The sequence below is a fragment of the Astyanax mexicanus genome, unplaced genomic scaffold, assembly GCF_023375975.1.
Source record: "Astyanax mexicanus isolate ESR-SI-001 unplaced genomic scaffold, AstMex3_surface scaffold_48, whole genome shotgun sequence".
In the NCBI taxonomy this organism is placed as follows: Eukaryota; Metazoa; Chordata; class Actinopteri; order Characiformes; family Acestrorhamphidae; genus Astyanax; species Astyanax mexicanus.
In genome coordinates this window covers 28,200-56,017 of record NW_026040058.1, presented here as the reverse complement: position 1 = coordinate 56,017, position 27,818 = coordinate 28,200, and the positions used below count along the sequence as shown (strand labels likewise).

Here is a 27,818-nt window from a genome sequence, read left to right as displayed (position 1 = left end):
TTGCCGCTGATTGGTCTAAGATATTCAGTGTCAGGACAGGCTGTCTAAAAGAGTCAGAGCTAGTTTAACACTGGTTGAATGTGTTTTCGGTTCAATGTGCATTTTTTCTTTTCGTCCTGTAATGGGGCGTTGCTCGATCGCCTAATGCAACCAACTGGAACATCTTACCAACCCCCTGAAATGCCATAGCAACAACCATAAATCTAAGTATTTAAAAAACTAAACAACAGGTACCTCACATGCAAAACACTTTAGGTCAGTTTTTCCTAAATATGCTCTTTTATGTTTTTATGACAGAGGCCATCAGTAACCCAAGCACTGACCCCTGCTATAACTACAGCATACTGGATGAGCCCTGGAGAGCCACAAACAGCCCCAATTACTGGTGGGGTTTACACTGTGACCAATACATCAGCTGGAACGGCTGGTATCGTCTGCTGCATCAGGGCAATAGCGTCCGGATGCCAGATTCATGTGTTAGTGAGAACATGTGTGGAACTCATGCCCCTCTCTGGCTGAATGGTCCTCATCCTCGACTGGAAGATGGAGTAGTCAGTCGGCAGGTCTGTGGGAGCTGGAACGGTGCCTGCTGCTATTTTAATTCCTTCCCCATTCAAGTGAAAGCTTGTCCTGGAAATTACTACGTTTATGAGTTCGTCAGTCCAAATGGCTGTTCTTTAGCTTACTGTGCAGGTGTGTATACTTACTGTTTTACATGATATTCAAACACTGTCATTATTTTATATCTTTCTCTTTTATATGTTTATATGTGATTATGAAACCCTAAACACAAATTTATATAATGAATCACTCCTGTTTTTTTTATTTCTTTGACTGAGTAAAAACAGTAATAAGCTATTACATATCTAAAAGGCTGTCTGAATGAGCCACAAAAAAAACATAGTGCTTCCAGTTTACTCCACTGACAGCTAATTTAATACAAAATAAAATAACCGCTAGAGGGCCTGCAGAAAGATTATGTTAGGTACTGTTGTTAACTTTTAAAATGTTCCGTTACAGATGTTGGAAATGAAACCACTACAGAAATACCACAAACAACAACAACTGAGACACTGCCTACCACTACAGGTAAACTACTGTTCTCTTTCTTCCAGTTCTAAATATAAATGTGTTGACTCCCTTGAATAAAATTTCTGTTGCTGTGAATATTACAGTGAGTAGAACATGAACTGGTCTGAAGACCCATCTCCAGTGTTCAGAGCCCAGGCGCTTCTCATTCGAGATTGTACAAATCTTCCCAAGTCTTCTCTGAATCATTCAGTGTTTACTGTACATGAGCTTTTTTGAGAAAAGGCGCTGTAGTATCTCAGTCCATTACAGTGGAGTGTGTTACCAATGGTTGTTTGGTGACTGGTTATCCAGCTCCCGTGAGATCATTAACAAGCTCCCCCATGCAAAACCTCTTTCTCAGAATGTGAGATCTTTCATGGAGCTCCAGAGTGAGGGAGACTGTCTGTCATTATCGCACCAACAGTGGTCTTTTTCTCGGTTTGTAGACTATCAAGAATCGACCCAAAAAAATGTGTTATTGCAGGGAAAACAACTTGCTGCTGATTGGTATTCAGAGGCAGAACTGGCTGTCCAAAACAGACACATCTAGTTTACCACTGGTTGAATGTGTTAGAAACCTTGTACTTCTTTTTTCCCTAATGAAGAAACTGCCAATGATAGCAACCAACCGAAACATCTTACCAACCCCTGAAATGCCATAGCAACAACCCTAGCAATGACCACAAATCTAACTATTTTAAAACACTTTAGATCAGTTTTTCCTAAATACGCTCTTTTATGTTTTTATGACAGAGGCCATCAGTAACCCAAGCACTGACCCCTGTGATAACTACAGCATACTGGATGAGCCCTGGAGAGCCACAAACAGCCCCAATTACTGGTGGGGTGTACACTGTGACCAATACACCAGCTGGAACGGCTGGTATCGTCTGCTCCATCAGGGCAATAGCGTCCGGATGCCAGATTCATGTGTTAGTGAGAACATGTGTGGAACTCATGCCCCTCTCTGGCTGAATGGTCCTCATCCTCGACTGGAAGATGGAGTAGTCAGTCGGCAGGTCTGTGGGAGCTGGAACGGTGCCTGCTGCTTTTTTAATTCCTCCCCCATTCAAGTGAAAGCCTGTCCTGGAGATTACTACGTTTATGAGTTCGTCCGTCCAAGCAGCTGTTCTTTAGCTTACTGTGCAGGTGTGTATACTTACTGTTTAATATGATATTCAAACACTGTCATTATTTTATATCTTTCTCTTTTATATGTTTATATGTGATTATGAAACCCTAAACACAAATTTATATAATGAATCACTCCTGTTTTTTTTTATTTCTTTGACTGAGTAAAAACAGTAATAAGCTATTACATATCTAAAAGGCTGTCTGATTGAGCCACAAAAAAAAACATAGTGCTTCCAGTTTACTCCACTGACAGCTAATTTAATACAAAATAAAATAACCGCTAGAGGGCCTGCAGAAAGATTATGTTAGGTACTGTTGATTTAACTTTTAAAATGTTCCGTTACAGATGTTGGAAATGAAACCACTACAGAAATACCACAAACAACAACAACTGAGACACTGCCTACCACTACAGGTAAACTACTGTTCTCTTTCTTCCAGTTCTAAATATAAATGTGTTGACTCCCTTGAATAAAATTTCTGTTGCTGTGAATATTACAGTGAGTAGAACATGAACTGGTCTGAAGACCCATCTCCAGTGTTCAGAGCCCAGGCGCTTCTCATTCGAGATTGTACAAATCTTCCCAAGTCTTCTCTGAATCATTCAGTGTTTACTGTACATGAGCTTTTTTGAGAAAAGGCGCTGTAGTATCTCAGTCCATTACAGTGGAGTGTGTTACCAATGGTTGTTTGGTGACTGGTTATCCAGCTCCCGTGAGATCATTAACAAGCTCCCCCATGCAAAACCTCTTTCTCAGAATGTGAGATCTTTCATGGAGCTCCAGAGTGAGGGAGACTGTCTGTCATTATCGCACCAACAGTGGTCTTTTTCTCGGTTTGTAGACTATCAAGAATCGACCCAAAAAAATGTGTTATTGCAGGGAAAACAACTTGCTGCTAATTGGTATTCAGAGGCAGAACTGGCTGTCCAAAACAGACACAACTAGTTTACCACTGGTTGAATGTGTTAGAAACCTTGTACTTCTTTTTTCCCTAATGAAGAAACTGCCAATGATAGCAACCAACCGAAACATCTTACCAACCCCTGAAATGCCATAGCAACAACCCTAGCAATGACCACAAATCTAACTATTTTAAAAAACTTTAGATCAGTTTTTCCTAAATACGCTCTTTTATGTTTTTATGACAGAGGCCATCAGTAACCCAAGCACTGACCCCTGTGATAACTACAGCATACTGGATGAGCCCTGGAGAGCCACAAACAGCCCCAATTACTGGTGGGGTGTACACTGTGACCAATACACCAGCTGGAACGGCTGGTATCGTCTGCTCCATCAGGGCAATAGCGTCCGGATGCCAGATTCATGTGTTAGTGAGAACATGTGTGGAACTCATGCCCCTCTCTGGCTGAATGGTCCTCATCCTCGACTGGAAGATGGAGTAGTCAGTCGGCAGGTCTGTGGGAGCTGGAACGGTGCCTGCTGCTTTTTTAATTCCTCCCCCATTCAAGTGAAAGCCTGTCCTGGAGATTACTACGTTTATGAGTTCGTCCGTCCAAGCAGCTGTTCTTTAGCTTACTGTGCAGGTGTGTATACTTACTGTTTAATATGATATTCAAACACTGTCATTATTTTATATCTTTCTCTTTTATATGTTTATATGTGATTATGAAACCCTAAACACAAATTTATATAATGAATCACTCCTGTTTTTTTTATTTCTTTGACTGAGTAAAAACAGTAATAAGCTATTACATATCTAAAAGGCTGTCTGAATGAGCCACAAAAAAAAAACATAGTGCTTCCAGTTTACTCCACTGACAGCTAATTTAATACAAAATAAAATAACCGCTAGAGGGCCTGCAGAAAGATTATGTTAGGTACTGTTGTTAACTTTTAAAATGTTCCGTTACAGATGTTGGAAATGAAACCACTACAGAAATACCACAAACAACAACAACTGAGACACTGCCTACCACTACAGGTAAACTACTGTTCTCTTTCTTCCAGTTCTAAATATAAATGTGTTGACTCCCTTGAATAAAATTTCTGTTGCTGTGAATATTACAGTGAGTAGAACATGAACTGGTCTGAAGACCCATCTCCAGTGTTCAGAGCCCAGGCGCTTCTCATTCGAGATTGTACAAATCTTCCCAAGTCTTCTCTGAATCATTCAGTGTTTACTGTACATGAGCTTTTTTGAGAAAAGGCGCTGTAGTATCTCAGTCCATTACAGTGGAGTGTGTTACCAATGGTTGTTTGGTGACTGGTTATCCAGCTCCCGTGAGATCATTAACAAGCTCCCCCATGCAAAACCTCTTTCTCAGAATGTGAGATCTTTCATGGAGCTCCAGAGTGAGGGAGACTGTCTGTCATTATCGCACCAACAGTGGTCTTTTTCTCGGTTTGTAGACTATCAAGAATCGACCCAAAAAAATGTGTTATTGCAGGGAAAACAACTTGCTGCTAATTGGTATTCAGAGGCAGAACTGGCTGTCCAAAACAGACACAACTAGTTTACCACTGGTTGAATGTGTTAGAAACCTTGTACTTCTTTTTTCCCTAATGAAGAAACTGCCAATGATAGCAACCAACCGAAACATCTTACCAACCCCTGAAATGCCATAGCAACAACCCTAGCAATGACCACAAATCTAACTATTTTAAAAAACTTTAGATCAGTTTTTCCTAAATACGCTCTTTTATGTTTTTATGACAGAGGCCATCAGTAACCCAAGCACTGACCCCTGTGATAACTACAGCATACTGGATGAGCCCTGGAGAGCCACAAACAGCCCCAATTACTGGTGGGGTGTACACTGTGACCAATACACCAGCTGGAACGGCTGGTATCGTCTGCTCCATCAGGGCAATAGCGTCCGGATGCCAGATTCATGTGTTAGTGAGAACATGTGTGGAACTCATGCCCCTCTCTGGCTGAATGGTCCTCATCCTCGACTGGAAGATGGAGTAGTCAGTCGGCAGGTCTGTGGGAGCTGGAACGGTGCCTGCTGCTTTTTTAATTCCTCCCCCATTCAAGTGAAAGCCTGTCCTGGAGATTACTACGTTTATGAGTTCGTCCGTCCAAGCAGCTGTTCTTTAGCTTACTGTGCAGGTGTGTATACTTACTGTTTAATATGATATTCAAACACTGTCATTATTTTATATCTTTCTCTTTTATATGTTTATATGTGATTATGAAACCCTAAACACAAATTTATATAATGAATCACTCCTGTTTTTTTTATTTCTTTGACTGAGTAAAAACAGTAATAAGCTATTACATATCTAAAAGGCTGTCTGAATGAGCCACAAAAAAAAAACATAGTGCTTCCAGTTTACTCCACTGACAGCTAATTTAATACAAAATAAAATAACCGCTAGAGGGCCTGCAGAAAGATTATGTTAGGTACTGTTGATTTAACTTTTAAAATGTTCCGTTACAGATGTTGGAAATGAAACCACTACAGAAATACCACAAACAACAACAACTGAGACACTGCCTACCACTACAGGTAAACTACTGTTCTCTTTCTTCCAGTTCTAAATATAAATGTGTTGACTCCCTTGAATAAAATTTCTGTTGCTGTGAATATTACAGTGAGTAGAACATGAACTGGTCTGAAGACCCATCTCCAGTGTTCAGAGCCCAGGCGCTTCTCATTCGAGATTGTACAAATCTTCCCAAGTCTTCTCTGAATCATTCAGTGTTTACTGTACATGAGCTTTTTTGAGAAAAGGCGCTGTAGTATCTCAGTCCATTACAGTGGAGTGTGTTACCAATGGTTGTTTGGTGACTGGTTATCCAGCTCCCGTGAGATCATTAACAAGCTCCCCCATGCAAAACCTCTTTCTCAGAATGTGAGATCTTTCATGGAGCTCCAGAGTGAGGGAGACTGTCTGTCATTATCGCACCAACAGTGGTCTTTTTCTCGGTTTGTAGACTATCAAGAATCGACCCAAAAAAATGTGTTATTGCAGGGAAAACAACTTGCTGCTAATTGGTATTCAGAGGCAGAACTGGCTGTCCAAAACAGACACAACTAGTTTACCACTGGTTGAATGTGTTAGAAACCTTGTACTTCTTTTTTCCCTAATGAAGAAACTGCCAATGATAGCAACCAACCGAAACATCTTACCAACCCCTGAAATGCCATAGCAACAACCCTAGCAATGACCACAAATCTAACTATTTTAAAAAACTTTAGATCAGTTTTTCCTAAATACGCTCTTTTATGTTTTTATGACAGAGGCCATCAGTAACCCAAGCACTGACCCCTGTGATAACTACAGCATACTGGATGAGCCCTGGAGAGCCACAAACAGCCCCAATTACTGGTGGGGTGTACACTGTGACCAATACACCAGCTGGAACGGCTGGTATCGTCTGCTCCATCAGGGCAATAGCGTCCGGATGCCAGATTCATGTGTTAGTGAGAACATGTGTGGAACTCATGCCCCTCTCTGGCTGAATGGTCCTCATCCTCGACTGGAAGATGGAGTAGTCAGTCGGCAGGTCTGTGGGAGCTGGAACGGTGCCTGCTGCTTTTTTAATTCCTCCCCCATTCAAGTGAAAGCCTGTCCTGGAGATTACTACGTTTATGAGTTCGTCCGTCCAAGCAGCTGTTCTTTAGCTTACTGTGCAGGTGTGTATACTTACTGTTTAATATGATATTCAAACACTGTCATTAGGGTTCAAGCACCGAAGGTGTGTAGCTATTGTTTTTGCTAAGATTTTTCTTCTTCTTCTTCTTCTTATTATTATTATTCTTTTTCTCCTGTAAAAACAGTTGTGCAGCCTAAACCGTAAGTCATAGAGAAATGAAACTTGGTAGGTAGATGTAGGATCAGTGCATCTCGGTGGACAACAAAAATGGCACTGATTGGTCAAGTGGTGGCGCTATAAACAAGGAAATTCATTTTTCACAATTTTCTCAATAACTCAAAAACCATAAGACCTACATTCAAAATTCTTTTTTTGATGGATTCCTTGGGTCAATACCAACAACTTTCCAATTTGGACCATGCACTTCCGTCTATATAGATTTTGTGCTAATTTGCATAATATGCAAAACCTACTTTTGCAAACTAGTACTAGGAATTTTGACCAATCCTGGCATGTTTGGTATCAAAACACTCGTGAGAGCATGCGCTTCAATATTCATTAAGAAAAAGTTGAAATATGTAAACAATATGGCCGCCATATGCAAATTAGTCCTTCCGGATATATGCCCCATTCACTTCAAGAGGTAAATTTGGAGCACTGTTTCTCAGCAACCGTGCAACCTAGCAAGTTGAAACTTTGCATGCAGAATCTATCATACAGCCTCTAAAGGATGTTCAAAGGGCAACTTAATCAATCAACATGGCTGAACACCATCAGCCAATCAGCATTCAGCAGACATTTTGGCAGGCTGAATGTTGCCCAATCTGGATGATATTTGGCAGTTATGTTCAGGTGGAGACACTGTAGTGACCTGCAAAGTGCTGAAACAATCCGCCCACTGGGGGGCGCTGTTCCAAAAAAACGAGTATATGTCAATCATGCTGTACTATTTTGACATCTAATTGTTTTTGCCATATTTAGTACAGTGGCTCTGACAAATTTCTCAATACAACTATGTTTAAAAAGTGCTTTGTTCATTCCTAATTGCTAATTGTTTGAAAATAGCTATATTGAAACTACTCTCTGGATATTTGGCCTATCACCTCCATTTCAGTCTTGCTGCACACTGTAGAGTCTCTAGGTAAATGTTCATTAAAAACATTTGTGAAAATTTCACATACAATACTCTCCAGGCATCAAGCAATCTGTGCGTCCTTGGAATTTCTAACCTAAATTGCTGTAACTCTGCAGTATTTGCTGTAATCTCACAATGTTAAAGACCTCTGTACAATATCACTCTGATGAAGCGCCATTTAATTCAGAACTAGATTAAGAATAACTTGACATTACATGTCATATCAGAACATTCACTCCTTTGTGCCTCTTCTCAACATTAATAACAGGTGAAAGACTTTTGATCATTTTAAATGTGACAGAATGTCTCCAATTGTGTTAGACCTTCTTACACATCACCATCCTATGCTCTAGTAGGCACCATTGTGCTAGTTGGTGCTTGATGAAGCGCCATTTAATTCAGAACTAGATTTATAATAACTTCGTAATTACATGTCACATCAGAACATTCACTCCTTTGTGTTAATTTAAACTTGTTTGGTCAAACATTTCAGCTTGTTCTGCAAAGGTTCAAAGGTCAATCTGAATACCACTTTGTGAACATTCTGGTTGAAGCCACCTGATCAATACCAATAACATGTAGACACCTTTTGACTAGTTCTAACTCACTTAATGAATATCCTACAAAGTTCACTAGATTTACATGTGAATTTAAGCACTGATCAGGTTGAAAGGCCTCTGCTCAACATTAATAACAGGTGAAAAACTTGATAATTTCTAAAAGTGACAGGGCATCTCCAATCATATTAGACCTTCTTACACATCACCATTCAATGCTCCAGTAGGCACCATTGTGCAAGTTGGTGCTTGAACCCGATGATTGCCGCTTGCGGCTATATTTATTAGGGGTTCGAGCACGTAGTGCTAGAAACCCTATTGTAATTGTTCTGATTATTAGGGGTTCGAGCACGTAGTGCTAGAAACCCTATTGTAATTGTTCTGATTATTATTATTAGGGGTTCGAGCACGTAGTGCTAGAAACCCTATTGTAATTGTTCTGATTATTATAGTTCTTATTCTTTTTCTGCCATAGAAGTGATTGGGCAGAAGAAACCGTAAGGCCTACAGGGCTGAGACTTGGTCATATGGTAGTACTTCTCACCGCTACTCAGATTCAAAAGATGAGCCCGATCGGCCTCAAGGGGGCGCTATGGCGAAGGTCAACGCGTTTGGCCTCGTAACTCCTATGCCCTGATAGCTAGAGCAAAAATTCTTGCATTATATGATTCCTTGGTTAATGGCAAATCAAAAAGGTCAATAGAACCACTAAGCTCCGCCCACTTAGATTTTTTGCTATTTAGCTTAATATGCAAAACCTACTTTTGAGAACTTGTCCTAGGGTCATTGACCAATCCTGTCATCTTTGGTGTCAAACAACTCACCAGAGTCCCAAACTCAATAATTATCGAAAAAATTGTGAAATTTGTAAACAATATGGCCGCCATATGCAAATTAATCTTACCGTGGCACACCCAAATTTACTCTAACAGCTGTAACTTTTGAATGCTTAAACCTACACTAATGCCACTTTAGAACTTTGATGCCAACATGATTCTGAGGTAGCCTGTCAATCTGTGTAGACATACGCCCCCAGGGGGCGGAGCCAAAGCTAAAAATCTGTTTCTCAGGAACTATACAAGCTATGAAGCTCTCCTTTGGCATGTATCATCTATGGCCTATGTCCTAATGTTTTACAGAAGGAAAATTTGATATGCAAATTTTTGCGATCGTTATTAGCCAATCAGATTTCAGCAAGCTTTTGACAGGCTAAACAATGACCAATCAGAACGATACTTATACCCTACATGTATCTCAGGGCCTTCTATCATCCATTAAAATATGGCGTTGATTGGCCTCTAGGGGGCGCTATAGCAGAAAATCAGTTATATCTAAAGGTACAAGTGGCCTAGGCTTGTTATTCTTTTTTACTTGTATACTTTGCTGTAGCCTTTACAACTTTGTAATTACATGTGTTTACCAAAAATGCAAAGATTTTCATCAGTGGCCAAAAGAGTAAAAATTGCTCTTTTCGAACTTGTCTTTAAGTCCTTAATCAATCAAAACAAATTTGGTCTTGATGCAATCTTGAGACCCTGTAGGTAAATAATTATCAAAAAAATCTTGACATTTTAACTATTTGAGGCCCATAAACCTTGATCAAACATGTACGTGAAAGCCTTTTCAGAGTTATTTGGCCAAAACTCTGTCAAAGTTTAAAACATGCCAAAACTGTTGAAGCTACTAATTAACAATGACATTTGAAGTACATGTGCCAAGTATGAGCCAAATAAGTCTTCAGTAGGCTCTACAGTGAAAAAATAACTATTTTCAATTTATTCTATTTATCGCTATTTTCCAACCTAAATGGACAGAAGACAGGAACCTTTCACCCTATCAACACACAAATTTATAAACATATATAGACTGATAATCTGATCTTGATTGCAAATTTTCAGCCAAATCGGACATGTTTTGCCTCTACAACGGCTGGAAAACTACAGCGATTTTGTAGGCCTCAAGCCTGTATTATCGCTTTTTCAAATCTAAATGGACAGAAGTCTGGAACCTTTGACCCTATTGACACAGAAATTGACATACATATATAGACTGATATTGTGATCTTGATTGCAAATTTTGAGCCAAATCAGATATTTTTTGCCTCTAATATGGCCAAAGAGCAACAGCCATTTTGTAGGCCATAAGCCTGTATTATCACTTTTTTCAAACCTAAATGGACAGAAGTCAGGAACCTTTGACCCTATCAACACACAAATTTACACACATATATATATATATACAGACCACTTGATCATGAGTACCAATTTGGAGCCCAATCAGACTTTTCTTCTCTTTTTAATAAATAGAAACACACTGATAGGGAATGTTCTGTCTTTCTGATAGTGATAGATTTCCAGCAGGTTATATGTGGTCTCTTGCTGCGCTCTGGTGGTCATTTGGTGAAACAGCTACAGGTGAATTATTCTAAATTAAAGCTCTGCTGAACTTATTCAATCTTGCTTGTCTTGCTTAATTGAACATATTTATCCTTCTTGTTCATGCTGGTCAGCCGCCTGGGTCATTCTTGTTTATGCTCCACCCACTTAATTTTTTTTAAAATTTGCACCTACTTTTGAGATCTTGTCCTTGGATCCTTGACCAATCATGACATGTTTGGTGTCAAACAGTTCAGCAGAGCTTACTCCTCAATAATTATTTAAAAAAATCTTTACATTTATAAACAATATGGCCGCCATATGCAAATGAGTTCTACCATGGTGCAGTAAAATGTCTTTAACACTTATAACTTTTGAATGCTTAACCTGACACTAATACCACTTCAGTCCTTTGATCATTACATGATTCTCAGATACCCTGTCAGTTTAAGTAGACATACACCCCCAGGGGGCGGGGCCAATGCTCGATATCTGTTTCTCTAGAACCATACAAGCTATCAAGGTCATCCTAGCCAATTATCATCTATGGCCCATGCACTAATGGTACACCAAATGAAAATTTGATATGGACACTTTTGTGGTCACTATTAGCCAATCACATTCCAGCAAGCTTTTAACAGGCAGAATGTTAATCAGGTCAAAACTTATATACTATATACGGGTTATTTATATGCCCTTTTTATGCCTTGTGTTTTTTCAATTTAAGAACTGAATTTGTTTCACCAAATGCGTACTAGAGTGCAGTAAGACACCACATAAAACCTGATGAACACTACAGCTCAATTTATCAATGCTTTTCAACTAGTTTACTCACACCACTCATCTAGCATTGCCATTATGGTCTTTATGGTCACGCTGGTCACCCAGCTTGGTTATGCTGGCCATCCAGCTTGGTCATGCTGGCCATTCACATTGGTCATTATGGTCCTGCTGGTCATTCAGCTTTGTCCTCATAGTAATGGTGGTCTTCCAGCTTGGTCATACTGGCCAACCACCTTTGCCATGCTGGTCATCCAGTTTGGTCATTATGGTCTTCCAGCTTGGTCAATATGGTCAACAAGTTTGTCATCCAGATTAGTCATGCTGGTAATCTAGTTTGGTCTTCACGGTCATGCTGGTCATCCTCATCCAGTTTGGCGATGCCGGTCAACCGGCAACATGTTTTAAGCCTAACTGGCCTCCAGGGGTCTCTTTGCCTGTAACGCTCGAACCCCGTAAATCGCCGCTTGCGGCTATATTTATTATTAGGGGTTCGAGCACGTAGTGCTAGAAACCCTATTGTAATTGTTCTGATTATTATTATTATTATTATTATTATTATTATTATTATTATTATTATTCTTATTCTTTTTCTGCCATAGAAGTGATCGGGCAGAAGAAACCGTAAGGCCTACAGGGCTGAGACTTGGTCATATGGTAGTACTTCTCACCGCTACTCAGATTCAAAAGATGAGCCCGATCGGCCTCAAGGGGGCGCTATGGCGAAGGTCAACGCGTTAGGCCTCGTAACTGCCACGCCCTGATAGCTAGAGCAAAAATTCTTGCATTATATGATTCCTTGGTTAATGGCAAATCAAAAAGGTCAATAGAACCACTAAGCTCCGCCCACTTAGATTTTTTGCTATTTAGCATAATATGCAAAACCTACTTTTGAGAACTTGTCCTAGGGTCATTGACCAATCCTGTCATATTTGGTGTCAAACAACTCAGCAGAGTCCCAACCTCAATAATTATCAAAAAAATTGTGAAATTTGTAAACAATATGGCCGCCATATGCAAATTAATCTTACCGTGGCACACCCAAATTTACTCTAACAGCTGTAACTTTTGAATGCTTAAACCTACACTAATGCCACTTTACAACTTTGATGCCAACATGATTCTGAGGTAGCCCGTCAATCTGTGTAGACATACGCCCCCAGGGGGCGGAGCCAAAGCTAAAAATCTGTTTCTCAGGAACCGTACAAGCTATGAAGCTCTCCTTTGGCATGTATCATCTATGGCCTATGTCCTAATGTTTTACAGAAGGAAAATTTGATATGCAAATTTTTGCGATCGTTATTAGCCAATCAGTTTCCAGCAAGCTTTTGACATGCTAAACAATGACCAATCAGGACGATACTTATACCCTACATGTATCTCAGGGCCTTCTATCATCCATTAAAATATGGCATTGATTGGCCTCAAGGGGGCGCTATAGCAGAAAATCAGTTATATCTAAAGGTACAAGTGGCCTAGGCTTGTTATTCTTTTTTAATTGTATACTTTGCTGTAGCCTTTACAACTTTGTAATTACATGTATTTACCAAAAATGGAAAGATTTTCATCAGTGGCCAAAAGAGTAAAAATTGCTCTTTTCGAACTTGTCTTTAAGTCCTTAATCAATCAAAACAAATTTGGTCTTGATGCAATCTTGAGACCCTGTAGGTAAATAATTATCAAAAAAATCTTGACATTTTAACTATTTGAGGCCCATAAACCTTGATCAAACATGTACGTGAAAGCCTTTTCAGAGTTATTTGGCCAAAACTCTGTCAAAGTTTAAAACATGCCAAAACTGTTGAAGCTACTAATTAACAATGACATTTGAAGCACATTTGCCAAGTATGAGCCAAATAAGTCTTCAGTAGGCTCTACAGTGAAAAAATAACTATTTTCAATTTATTCTATTTATCGCTATTTTCCAACCTAAATGGACAGAAGACAGGAACCTTTCACCCTATCAACACACAAATTTATACACATATATAGACTGATAATCTGATCTTGATTGCAAATTTTCAGCCAAATCGGACATGTTTTGCCTCTACAACGGCTGGAAAACTACAGCGATTTTGTAGGCCTCAAGCCTGTATTATCGCTTTTTTCAAACCTAAATGGACATAAGTCAGGAACCTTTGACCCTATCGACACAGAAATTGACATACATATATAGACTGATATTGTGATCTTGATTGCAAATTTTGAGCCAAAACAGATATTTTTTGCCTCTAATATGGCCAAAGAGCAACAGCCATTTTGTAGGCCATAAGCCTGTATTATCGCTTTTTTCAAACCTAAATGGTTCAATTTTTCAATTGAAGAACTGAATTTGTTTCACCAAATGCCCACTAGAGTGCAGTAAGACACCACATAAAACCTGATGAACACTACAGCTCAATTTATCAATGCTTTTCAACTAGTTTACTCACACCACTCATCTAGCATTGCCATTATGGTCTTTATGGTCACGCTGGTCACCCAGCTTGGTTATGCTGGCCATCCAGCTTGGTCATGCTGGCCATTCACATTGGTCATTATGGTCCTGCTGGTCATTCAGCTTTGTCCTCATAGTAATGGTGGTCTTCCAGCTTGGTCATACTGGCCAACCACCTTTGCCATGCTGGTCATCCAGTTTGGTCATTATGGTCCTCCAGCTTGGTCAATATGGTCAACAAGTTTGTCATCCAGATTAGTCATGCTGGTAATCTAGCTTGGTCTTCACGGTCATGCTGGTCATCCTCATCCACTTTGGCGATGCCGGTCAACCGGCAACATGTTTTAAGCCTAACTGGCCTCCAGGGGTCTCTTTGCCTGTAACGCTCGAACCCCGTAAATCGCCGCTTGCGGCTATATTTATTATTATTATTATTCTTATTCTTTTTCTGCCATAGAAGTGATTGGGCAGAAGAAACCGTAAGGCCTACAGGGCTGAGACTTGGTCATATGGTAGTACTTCTCACCGCTACTCAGATTCAAAAGATGAGCCCGATCGGCCTCAAGGGGGCGCTATGGCGAAGGTCAACGCGTTTGGCCCCGTAACTCCTACGCCCTGATAGCTAGAGCAAAAATTCTTGCATTATATGATTCCTTGGTTAATGGCAAATCAAAAAGGTCAATAGAACCACTAAGCTCCACTTAGATTTTTTGCTATTTAGCATAATATGCAAAACCTACTTTTGAGAACTTGTCCTAAACTCATTGACCAATCCTGACATGTTTGGTGTCAAACAACTCAGCAGAGTCCCAACCTCAATAATTATTAAAAAAGTCTTGAAATTTGCAAAAAATATGGCCGCCATATGCAAATTAATCTTACCGTGGCACACCCAAATTTACTTTAACAGCTGTAACTTTTGAATGCTTAAACCTACACTAATGCCACTTAAGACCTATGATGCCAACATGATTCTGAGGTAGCAAGTCAATCTGTGTAGACATACGCCCCCAGGGGGCGGAGCCACAGCTAAAAATCTGTTTCTCAGGAACCGTACAAGCTATGAAGCTCTCCTTTGGCATGTATCATCTATGGTCTATGTCCTAATGTTTTACAGAAGGAAAATTTGATATGCAAATTTTTGCGATCGTTATTAGCCAATCAGATTCCAGCAAGCTTTTGACAGGCTAAACAATGACCAATCAGGACGATACTTATACCCTACATGTATCTCAGGGCCTTCTATCATCCATTAAAATATGGCGTTGATTGGCCTCAAGGGGGCGCTATAGCAGAAAATCAGTTATATCTAAAGGTACAAGTGGCCTAGGCTTGTTATTCTTTTTTAGTTGTATACTTTGCTGTAGCCTTTACAACTCTGTAATTACATGTGTTTACCAAAAATGCAAAGATTTTCATCAATGGCCAAAAGCGTAAAAATGGCTCTTTTCGAACTTGTCTTTAAGTCCTCAATCAATCAAAACAAATTTGGTCTTGATGCGATCTTGAGACCCTGTAGGTAAATAATTATCGAAAAAATCTTGACATTTTAACTATTTGAGGCCCATTAACCTTGAAGAAACATGTACGCGAAAGCCTTTTCAGAGTTATTTGGCCAAAACTCTGTCAAAGTTTTAAACAGGTCAAAACTGTTGAAGCTACTAATTAACAATGACATTTCAAGCACATGTGCCAAGTATGAGCCAAATAAGTCTTCAGTAGGCTCTACAGTGACAAATTAACTATTTTCAATTTATTCTATTTATCGCTATTTTCCAACCTAAATGGACAGAAGACAGGAACCTTTGACCCTATCAACACACAAATTTATAGACATATATAGACTGATAATCTGATCTTGATTGCAAATTTTCAGCCACATCGGACATGTTTTCCCTCTACAACGGCTGGAAAACTACAGCGATTTTGTAGGCCTCAAGCCTGTATTATCGCTTTTTTCAAATCTAAATGGACAGAAGTCAGGAACCTTTGACCCTATTGACACAGAAATTGACATACATGTATATACAGACCACTTGATCATGATTGCAAATTTTGAGCCAAATCAGATATTTTTTGCCTCTAATATGGCCAAAGAGCAACAGCCATTTTGTAGGCCATAAGCCTGTATTATCACTTTTTTCAAACCTAAATGGTCAGAAGTCAGGAACCGTTGACCCTATCAACACACAAATTTACAAACATGTATATACAGACCACTTGATCATGAGTACCAATTTGGAGCCCAATCGGACTTTTCTTCTCTTTTTAATAAATAGAAACACACTGATAGGGAATGTTCTGTCTTCCTTATAGAGTGATAGATTTCCAGCAGGTTATATGGGGTCTCTTGCTGCGCTCTGGTGGTCATTTGTTGAAACAGCTACAGGTGAATTATTCTAAATTAAAGCTCTGCTGAACTTATTCAATCTTGCTTGTCTTGCTTAATTGAACATATTTATCCTGCTTGTTCATGATGGTCAGCCACCTGGGTCATTCTTGTTTATGCTCCACCCACTTAATTTTTTTTTATTTGCATAATATGCAAAACTTACGTTTGAGATCTTGTCCTTGGCTCCTTGACCAATCATGACATGTTTGGTGTCAAACAGTTCAGCAGAGCTTACTCCTCAATAATTATTAAAAAAATCTTTACATTTATAAACAATATGGCCGCCATATGCAAATGAGTTCTACCATGGTGCAGTAAAATCTCTTTAACACTTATAACTTTTGAATGCTTAACCTGACACTAACACCACTTCAGTCCTTTGATCATTACATGATTCTCAGATACCCTGTCAGTTTAAGTAGACATACACCCCCCCAGGGGGCGGAGCCAATGCTCGATAGCTGTTTCTCTAGAACCATACAAGCTATCAAGGTCGTCCTTGCCAATTATCATCTATGGCCCATGCACTAATGGTACACCAAATGAAAATTTGATATGGACACTTTTGTGGTCACTATTAGCCAATCACATTCCAGCAAGCTTTTGACAGGCTGAATGTCAATCAGGTCAAAACGTATGTACTATTATTGATATTATTGGTTATTAATATGTGCCCTTGTCATGCCTCACTGCTAGGCTCTCCGAATGCCCACTAGAGTGCAGCAAGAGACCACATAAAACCTGCTGAACACTACAGCTCAATTTATCAATGCATTTCAACTAGCTTACTCATACCACTCATCTAGCATTGTCATTATGGTCTTTATGGTCAGGCTGGTCACCTAGCTTGGTTATGCTGCCCATCCAGCTAGGTCATTCTGGTCATTCACATTGGTCATTATGGTCCTGCTGGTCATTCAGCTTTGTCATCATAGCAATGCTGGTCATCCAGCTTGGTCATACTGGCCAAACACCTTTGCCATGCTGGTCATCCAGTTTGGTGATGCCAGTCAACCAGCAACATGTTTTAAGCCTAACTGGCCTCCAGGGGCCTCTTTGTCTGTAACGCTCGAACCCCGTAAATCGCCGCTTGCGGCTATATTTATTATTATTATTATAGTTCTTATTCTTTTTCTGCCATAGAAGTGATTGGGCAGAAGAAACCGTAAGGCCTACAGGGCTGAGACTTGGTCATATGGTAGTACTTCTCACCGCTACTCAGATTCAAAAGATGAGCCCGATCGGCCTCAAGGGGGCGCTATGGCGAAGGTCAACGCGTTTGGCCTCGTAACTCCTACGCCCTGATAGCTAGAGCAAAAATTCTTGCATTATATGATTCCTTGGTTAATGGCAAATCAAAAAGGTCAATAGAACCACTAAGCTCCGCCCACTTAGATTTTTTGCTATTTAGCATAATATGCAAAACCTACTTTTGAGAACTTGTCCTAGGGTCATTGACCAATCCTGTCATATTTGGTGTCAAACAACTCAGCAGAGTCCCATCCTCAATAATTATCGAAAAAATTGAGAAATTTTTAAACAATATGGCCGCCATATGCAAATTAATCTTACCGTGGCACACCCAAATTTACTCTAACAGCTGTAACTTTTGAATGCTTAAACCTACACTAATGCCACTTTACATCTTTGATGCCAACATGATTCTGAGGTAGCCCGTCAATCTGTGTAGACATACGCCCCCAGGGGGCGGAGCCAAAGCTAAAAATCTGTTTCTCAGGAACCGTACAAGCTATGAAGCTCTCCTTTGGCATGTATCATCTATGGCCTATGTCCTAATGTTTTACAGAAGGAAAAGTTGATATGCAAATTTTTGCGATCGTTATTAGCCAATCAGATTCCAGCAAGCTTTTGACAGGCTAAACAATGACCAATCAGGACAATACATATACCCTACATGTATCTCAGGGCCTTCTATCATCCATTAAAATATGGCGTTGATTGGCCTCAAGGGGGCGCTATAGCAGAAAATCAGTTATATCTAAAGGTACAAGTGGCCTAGGCTTGTTATTCTTTTTTAGTTGTATACGTTGCTGTAGCCTTTACAACTTTGTAATTACATATGTTTACCAAAAATGCAAAGATTTTCATCAGTGGCCAAAAGAGTAAAAATTCCTCTTTTCGAACTTGTCTTTAAGTCCTTAATCAATCAAAACAAATTTGGTCTTGATGCAATCTTGAGACCCTGTAGGTAAATAATTATCAAAAAAATCTTGACATTTTAACTATTTGAGGCCCATAAACCTTGATCAAACATGTACGTGAAAGCCTTTTCAGAGTTATTTGGCCAAAACTCTGTCAAAGTTTAAAACATGCCAAAACTGTCGAAGCTACTAATTAACAATGACATTTGAAGTACATGTGCCAAGTATGAGCCAAATAAGTCTTCAGTAGGCTCTACAGTGAAAAAATAACTATTTTCAATTTATTCTATTTATCGCTATTTTCCAACCTAAATGGACAGAAGACAGGAACCTTTCACCCTATCAACACACAAATTTATACACATATATAGACTGATACTCTGATCTTGATTGCAAATTTTCAGCCAAATCGGACATGTTTTGCCTCTACAACGGCTGGAAAACTACAGCGATTTTGTAGGCCTCAAGCCTGTATTATCGCTTTTTTCAAATCTAAATGGACAGAAGTCAGGAACCTTTGACCCTATTGACACAGAAATTGACATACATATATAGACTGCTATTGTGATCCTGATTGCAAATTTTGAGCCAAATCAGATATTTTTTGCCTCTAATATGGCCAAAGAGCAACAGCCATTTTGTAGGCCATAAGCCTGTATTATCACTTTTTTCAAACCTAAATGGTCAGAAGTCAGGAACCTTTGACCCTATCAACACACAAATTTACATACATGTATATACAGACCACTTGATCATGAGTACCAATTTGGAGCCCAATCGGACTTTTCTTCTCTTTTTAATAAATAGAAACACACTGATGGGGAATGTTCTGTCTTTCTGATAGAGTGATAGAGTTCCAGCAGGTTATATGTGGTCTCTTGCTGCGCTCTGGTGGTCATTTGGTGAAACAGCTACATTTGAATTATTCTAAATTAAAGCTCTGCTGAACTTATTTAATCTTTTTTGTCTTGCTTAATTGAACATATTTATCCTTCTTGGTCATGCTAGTCAGCCACCTGGGTCATTCTTATTTATGCTCCACCCACTTAATTTTTTTTTAATTTGCATAATATGCAAAACCTACTTTTGAGATCTTGTCTTTGCCTCCTTGACCAATCATGACATGTTTGGTGTCAAACAGTTCAGCAGAGCTTACTCCTCAATAATTATAAAAAAAAATCTTTACATTTATAAACAATATGGCCGCCATATGCAAATTAGTTTTACCATGGTGCAGTAAAATGTCTTCTAACACTTATAACTTTTGAATGCTTAACCTGACATTAATACCACTTCAGTCCTTTGATCATTACATGATTCTCAGATACCCTGTGAGTTTAAGTAGACATACACCCCCAGGGGGCAGAGCCAATGCTCAATAGCTGTTTCTCTACAACCATACAAGCTATCAAGGTCATCCTTGCCAATTATCATCTATGGCCCATGCACTAATGGTACACCAAATGAAAATTTGATATGGACACTTTTGTGGTCACTATTAGCCAATCACATTCCAGCAAGCTTTTGACAGGCAGAATGTTTATCAGGTCAAAACTTATATACTATATATGGGTTATTTATATGCCCTTTTTATGCCTTGTGTTTTTTGAATTTAAGAACTGAAGTTGTTTCACCAAATGCCCACTAGAGTGCAGCAAGACACCACATAAAACCTGATGAACACTACAGCTCAATTTATCAATGCTTTTCAACTAGTTTACTCACACCACTCATCTAGCATTGTCATTTTGGTCTTTATGGTCACGCTGGTTACCCAGCTTGGTTATCCAGTTTGGTGATGACGGTCAACCAGCAACAGGTTTTAAGCCTAACTGGCCTCCAGGGGCCTCTTTGCCTGTGACGCTCGAACCCCGTAAATCGCCGCTTGCGGCTATATTTAATATTATTATTCTTTTTCTCCTGTAAAAACAGTTGTGCAGCCTAAACCGTAAGTCATAGAGAAATGAAACCTGGTAGGTAGATGTAGGATCAGTGCATCTCGGTGGACAACAAAAATGGCACCGATTGGTCAAGTGGTGGCGCTATAAACAAGGAAATTCATTTTTCACAATTTTCTCAATAACTCAAAAACCATAAGACCTACATTCAAAATTCTTTTTTTGATGGATTCCTTGGGTCAATACCAACAACTTTCCAATTTGGACCATGCACTTCCGTCTTTATAGATTTTGTGCTAATTTGCATAATATGCAAAACCTACTTTTGCAAACTAGTCCTAGGAATTTTGACCAATCCTGGCATGTTTGGTATCAAAACACTCGTGAGAGCATGCGCTTCAATATTCATTAAGAAAAAGTTGAAATATGTAAACAATATGGCCGCCATATGCAAATTAGTCCTTCCGGATATATGCCCCATTCACTTCAAGAGGTAAATTTGGAGCACTGTTTCTCAGCAACCGTGCAACCTAGCAAGTTGAAACTTTGCATGCAGAATCTATCATACAGCCTCTAAAGGATGTTCAAAGGGCAACTTAATCAATCAACATGGCTGAACACCATCAGCCAATCAGCATTCAGCAGACATTTTGTCAGGCTGAATGTTGCCCAATCTGGATGATATTTGGCAGTTATGTTCAGGTGGAGACACTGTAGTGACCTGCAAAGTGCTGAAACAATCCGCCCACTGGGGGGCGCTGTTCCAAAAAAACGAGTATATGTCAATCATGCTGTACTATTTTGACATCTAATTGTTTTTGCCATATTTAGTACAGTGGCTCTGACAAATTTCTCAATACAACTATGTTTAAAAAGTGCTTTGTTCATTCCTAATTGCTAATTGTTTGAAAATAGCTATATTGAAACTACTCTCTGGATATTTGGCCTATCACCTCCATTTCAGTCTTGCTGCACACTGTAGAGTCTCTAGGTAAATGTTCATTAAAAACATTTGTGAAAATTTCACATACAATACTCTCCAGGCATCAAGCAATCTGTGCGTCCTTGGAATTTCTAACCTAAATTGCTGTAACTCTGCAGTATTTGCTGTAATCTCACAATGTTAAAGACCTCTGTACAATATCACTCTGATGAAGCGCCATTTAATACAGAACTAGATTAAGAATAACTTGACATTACATGTCATATCAGAACATTCACTCCTTTGTGCCTCTTCTCAACATTAATAACAGGTGAAAGACTTTTGATCATTTTAAATGTGACAGAATGTCTCCAATTGTGTTAGACCTTCTTACACATCACCATCCTATGCTCTAGTAGGCACCATTGTGCTAGTTGGTGCTTGATGAAGCGCCATTTAATTCAGAACTAGATTTATAATAACTTCGTAATTACATGTCATATCAGAACATTCACTCCTTTGTGTTAATTTAAACTTGTTTGGTCAAACATTTCAGCTTGTTCTGCAAAGGTTCAAAGGTCAATCTGAATACCACTTTGTGAACATTCTGGTTGAAGCCACCTGATCAATACCAATAACATGTAGACACCTTTTGACTAGTTCTAACTCACTTAATGAATATCCTACAAAGTTCACTAGATTTACATGTGAATTTAAGCACTGATCAGGTTGAAAGGCCTCTGCTCAACATTAATAACAGGTGAAAAACTTGATAATTTCTAAATGTGACAGGGCATCTCCAATCATATTAGACCTTCTTACACATCACCATTCAATGCTCCAGTAGGCACCATTGTGCAAGTCGGTGCTTGAACCCGATGATTGCCGCTTGCGGCTATATTTATTTTATATCTTTCTCTTTTATATGTTTATATGTGATTATGAAACCCTAAACACAAATTTATATAATGAATCACTCCTGTTTTTTTTATTTCTTTGACTGAGTAAAAACAGTAATAAGCTATTACATATCTAAAAGGCTGTCTGATTGAGCCACAAAAAAAAAACATAGTGCTTCCAGTTTACTCCACTGACAGCTAATTTAATACAAAATAAAATAACCGCTAGAGGGCCTGCAGAAAGATTATGTTAGGTACTGTTGATTTAACTTTTAAAATGTTCCGTTACAGATGTTGGAAATGAAACCACTACAGAAATACCACAAACAACAACAACTGAGACACTGCCTACCACTACAGGTAAACTACTGTTCTCTTTCTTCCAGTTCTAAATATAAATGTGTTGACTCCCTTGAATAAAATTTCTGTTGCTGTGAATATTACAGTGAGTAGAACATGAACTGGTCTGAAGACCCATCTCCAGTGTTCAGAGCCCAGGCGCTTCTCATTCGAGATTGTACAAATCTTCCCAAGTCTTCTCTGAATCATTCAGTGTTTACTGTACATGAGCTTTTTTGAGAAAAGGCGCTGTAGTATCTCAGTCCATTACAGTGGAGTGTGTTACCAATGGTTGTTTGGTGACTGGTTATCCAGCTCCCGTGAGATCATTAACAAGCTCCCCCATGCAAAACCTCTTTCTCAGAATGTGAGATCTTTCATGGAGCTCCAGAGTGAGGGAGACTGTCTGTCATTATCGCACCAACAGTGGTCTTTTTCTCGGTTTGTAGACTATCAAGAATCGACCCAAAAAAATGTGTTATTGCAGGGAAAACAACTTGCTGCTGATTGGTATTCAGAGGCAGAACTGGCTGTCCAAAACAGACACAACTAGTTTACCACTGGTTGAATGTGTTAGAAACCTTGTACTTCTTTTTTCCCTAATGAAGAAACTGCCAAAAAAATAGTAACGCGTTACTGATTCCAAATTAATAGCACGCATTAACGCTTTAACGTTGACAGCCCTAGTTGATAGTAAAATTGTTTCATTGCAGATGTTGGCAGCATTACCCCGTCAGAAATAACTACTACGACTCAGCCACCCACTACTACTACAGGTAAAGTAAAGAACTCCTCACATTCAACATTTGAAGCAAGATTACTGTATTATTGTGTCATGATCAAGCAGTAGTACTCAAATGCACAAATGCGCATTTGAGTTAAATATGTATAATACATAGAAGCAATACAAAGAGCAGCCAGGATAGACAGGGTACACAGGAGATAACGGGAAATAACATACCAAACACAAGAAAAAGTCCAGGGTTCTAACACAGGCAATCAGCAATAAAGGGAAGGTAAGAAAGCAGAGTTGAGGTATACAGAAAAAATGGAAAAAAAATTCTAATCAATTAGAGCACTGAATAAATGCATTGTAATGCAGGACGAACCAAAACAATACGCATCACTGAGTAACTCCCGGTGATTAGAATTACGGTGATTGATTTCCTAGAGGTGCCTTGTTCAGAGTCATGTGATCATGTTAGTGTTGTTATGGTGAGGTGGGTTAAGGGTAATGTATTTCAGAGACTAAAGATTGCAGGCAGAGCCAGTGCAGGGGCAACAGGTGCACTTTCAGTGCCAGGTGTGACAGATTGAGCTATGATCTCAAAGCTATGGCTTATTCAATGTAACCTTTTTGAGAGGTCATGTAATGCACATTTTAAAGCTATATAAACACTCTCAAAAAACTACTCATTCCTACAATCATCAGCCATGTGCTTCTCTAAGCAGCTAGTCATGACTCTGATGGTGGAGGCATCTTCTCAGCAGCAGGCTCTGAAAGGTGTGTTGAAGTAGAGGATACATGAATGCAGCAGTATACACATATCTGCTTCAGTCTACAAGAGAGCAATGAGTTGGGAAAAACGGTTTTAAGAGGACAAAATGAAAGCGCAGACTGCGGGCCAGAAAAAAAAAAATTCACTACACTTAAAAAAGGCCTGTTGTTTTTGTATCCCAAATTTACCACCTGCCTAATTGTGTTTAAATAATTATTGAACACTTTCTGTAAATCCTATAAACATTTCACTTCTCAAATATCACTGTGTTCATATGCTATATGATATATTTAACTGAAATTGCTGATGTGAACAACCAATGATTTATAAAGGAAAATCAGCCTCAAATGGCAAGAAATTTGAACACTCTAAACAATCTGAACATTCTAAATTCTGACCTCTAGCTAACATCTTAAGCATGTCCCGAGCCCTTCTCCCTCCACAGCCACTTAACTGAGAGTTTAGGTTATGAAATGAATAAACAATGAAATATAAACGAGAGAATAAATAGAGTTTATCTACAATAAACAAATCATATGAACGATTTAAATGAACAAAATGATCATTTGGCAGGGTTACAGTTAAATAAATAGAACCTAAACTGATCTCCAAACAGCATAAAGTTAAAGATTGAGGGCGCTATCCTACACTCTGTGCAAGGCATGTTACGATGCTTGTTGCTATCTTACACCCTGTCAACAGTCAATTTTTTTAAGCCTTGCACCCGCAAGCGTTAAATAGTATTGGAGTGTATCTACGCCGATGGGCATGGTGTTCTGGTGTGTTTAGGTAAATATCTGTTGATTTTCAGTCTTTGTGGCGGTAAATACAGGTGCACCACTGACTGATTTAAACCCTGACAACAGTCAATAGTCACCCGCCAAAACTTATCTTAGCCTTGCAGGTGCATTGTGTGCGTGTACACCCCCACTTATAACACACATATGGACACAAATCCAGCTTTTACATAAACAATAAACAGAATAAAGAACAATGAGCTGCTGTCGCACTTTCATAGCATAAACGTGCAGGTTAGTATCCTCTGAGCCGCGCTGTTAAGATATCAGTGCGTCCAAGTCAGAGCACACCTGGCTCTTAAGGGGAATGACAACTGGCACACTGATTGGTTTATTTTATGTTAATTAAGAGAATTAGTACATGCCTTTTGCTCATTCTAAGCTGTGCAAGGCGTACTGTTTGGGTCCTCACGATACCAAAGACACACCTATATGCCCTAAATCAAGCTGCGGGATGCGCAATTAACCAGCGCATTATAGATCGCTATAATAGGGCCCTTAAAATTCAGAATATGAAAAGCCAAGATGCTGCAAAATTTTAAGCTATGTACGATATAGCTTAAATATATAGTTTATATATATATATATATATATATATATATATATATATATATATATATATATATATATATATGTATATATTTGACTCCTCAAACCAACAATCAGCATGCATGGGTGAAGAGGAAATGGTGTGGGGGAATAGATTTAATTAAATGTTTGATGTTATCTTTTATTCAGAGACGCCGACCACGACTGCTCCACTGAACACTAGCACAGGTATGCCTGGATACACATCACCCCCACCCTCCTCCCCTGCCACACACACACACACACACACACATTTTTATTTTCTCATTGCGGTTGATGTAAACATTAACAATGGTTATTAAATTGCAGTTTGTTTGTTTTTTTTTGTTTTACATATATTCATATTTCATTTAAAATATTAGATATTTTTTTTTTTTACATACATATATTCTATTTACTTTACATGAATTATTAGTCTACTAATTGACAATGGAACTCTATAATTTATTATTAGGTTTCTTATTCACCTAACGTAACATTACCAGTGTTCTTCATGTTAAATTAGCTCTTGATTGGAATTCTCCCATTAGAAAAGAAAGCCTTCCATCAAACATGCTTACTTTCATCAATCTAGACGCAGTTTTAAAGGCTCTGAAGCTTAAGTTTTTCTTTTCTGCTAATTACAGTATCTATTATGTCTGTTAGGTCCTTTCTATCCATTTGGAGTTGGGGATATAGAGAACGGGCGAATTGATGATGGAGGTTCACCAGCTATATCTCTTCTACAGCACTTTATATTCTTTGGCACAACATACGCTCAACTTTATGTAAGCCAGTGTCTTTCTGTTTATCTTTCTATCTGCATTAACATACTAACATCTAATCTCAAAATCTGTTAAATATAAATTTGAAATGGCAGTTTCAAATGTTTTGAAAAAAGGTCAATTCAATCAGGAATCTGCACTGCTTGACATAGGCATCATTATACCAACCTGAAGAAGAACTGGGGATAGTTCTACATAAAGAATAACTTAAAATCCTCCTAATCTGTGAACGGAGCTTTAAGAAACTCACACCAACACACTTGCAGTAAATAGTTGCTCTACCATAAAAATAACTAATATTAGATGAAGTCCTAAAAAATAGATTAGTAGAATAGAGTAGAGAGGAACAGTCTGTGAGAGAATGATTTGCAATTCAAATTGTATTTCTTTGTATTTGTATTAATTTCAATCATGCAATCTTTTTTATTCCAAGCACATTTATAAAATATATATATATATTTTTTTAATTTTCAGAATAAAAGCGGTCAGTGGTCAGTGATTTTTCTTTCTTTTTCTGCAGGTCAACAATAATGGACACTTAACTTTTGATCAGTCGTGGTACAGCTACGTCCCCTATCAGTTTCCTGCTAATGCTGGACGAGACATCATTGCTCCATACTGGACAGACATTGACAATTATTACAATGGAATCATCTCATACCAGCAATACACATCTGGCAGTGTTCTCACTCAGGCTACCCAGGACATTAACCAGTATTTCCCTCAGCTTCATTTTAATGCCACTTGGGTCTTTGTTGCAACGTGGAACAGAGTAGGATACTGTTGCTCTAACTCAGGCGAAGTAAGAAAATATTTTTTTCAAGTTTCCTTTACTTAATCTCATCTTTTCATTGGCTTATGTAACATCATACTATAATGACATATTTATCCTCCATTACCTTAAACAGCTTTAAGTTCACTTTCTTATCTTATCTTAAACATTTTTTCAGGAAACATCTTTCCAAGTAGTCTTGATTTCTGATGGACGGCTGTCTTTTGTTCTAATGAACTATGGTCACATTGCTCCAACAAGCCGGGCTGTACAGGTAGGAATTACTTGTTTGTTACACGATGTTCAATATTTTATTAAGGAATTATTAAATTATTAAATTTGAGGTTGCCGAGTGGTACAGCGGTCTAATGCGCTGCCACTATGAGCGGGAGGTCGCAGGCTCGAACCCCCGCTCATGCAGCTTTGCCATCAAGCTGCCGGTGCTCAGAGGGAGCACAATTGGCCCTGCTCTCTCTGGGTGGGTAGATGGCGCTCTCTCCCCACATCACTCCTAGGGTGATGTCTGCAGCACAGGGCGTCTGTGAGCTGATGTATCAGAACCGAGCCGCTGCGCTGTCCTCCAAGCGCGCTGGCAGCTCAAAAAGAAGCGGTGGCTGACTTCACATGTATCGGAGGAAGCATGTGTTAGTCTTCACCCTCCTGGTGTGTTGGGGCATTACAAGTGATAGGGGGAGTCCTAGTGAGTGGGTTAAGTAATTGGCTGTGTTGGG

The 27,818-nt window shown here is 39.0% G+C and overlaps 1 protein-coding gene across 26 annotated transcripts in view; it reads left to right on the top strand.

Annotated features, from left to right (window-relative positions):
* Positions 1–27,818, top strand: part of LOC111190550 (alpha-tectorin-like) — a 68,818-nt gene that overhangs the window by 30,024 nt on the left and 10,976 nt on the right. Inside the window, exons 4-18 of one of the 26 annotated variants that reach the window (XM_049473930.1) lie at positions 298–693; positions 1,021–1,089; positions 1,825–2,220; positions 2,552–2,620; positions 3,356–3,751; positions 4,081–4,149; positions 4,885–5,280; positions 5,612–5,680; positions 6,416–6,811; positions 22,620–22,688; positions 23,381–23,443; positions 25,702–25,740; positions 26,197–26,318; positions 26,836–27,117; positions 27,266–27,361. In XM_049473930.1, the coding sequence (XP_049329887.1) occupies positions 298–693; positions 1,021–1,089; positions 1,825–2,220; positions 2,552–2,620; positions 3,356–3,751; positions 4,081–4,149; positions 4,885–5,280; positions 5,612–5,680; positions 6,416–6,811; positions 22,620–22,688; positions 23,381–23,443; positions 25,702–25,740; positions 26,197–26,318; positions 26,836–27,117; positions 27,266–27,361 (2,927 nt within the window). The remainder of the gene's footprint in view (positions 1–297; positions 694–1,020; positions 1,090–1,824; positions 2,221–2,551; positions 2,621–3,355; positions 3,752–4,080; positions 4,150–4,884; positions 5,281–5,611; positions 5,681–6,415; positions 6,812–22,619; positions 22,689–23,380; positions 23,444–25,701; positions 25,741–26,196; positions 26,319–26,835; positions 27,118–27,265; positions 27,362–27,818) is intronic. The other 25 variants (XM_049473938.1, XM_049473932.1, XM_049473936.1 and 22 more) reach the window with 25 other exon arrangements.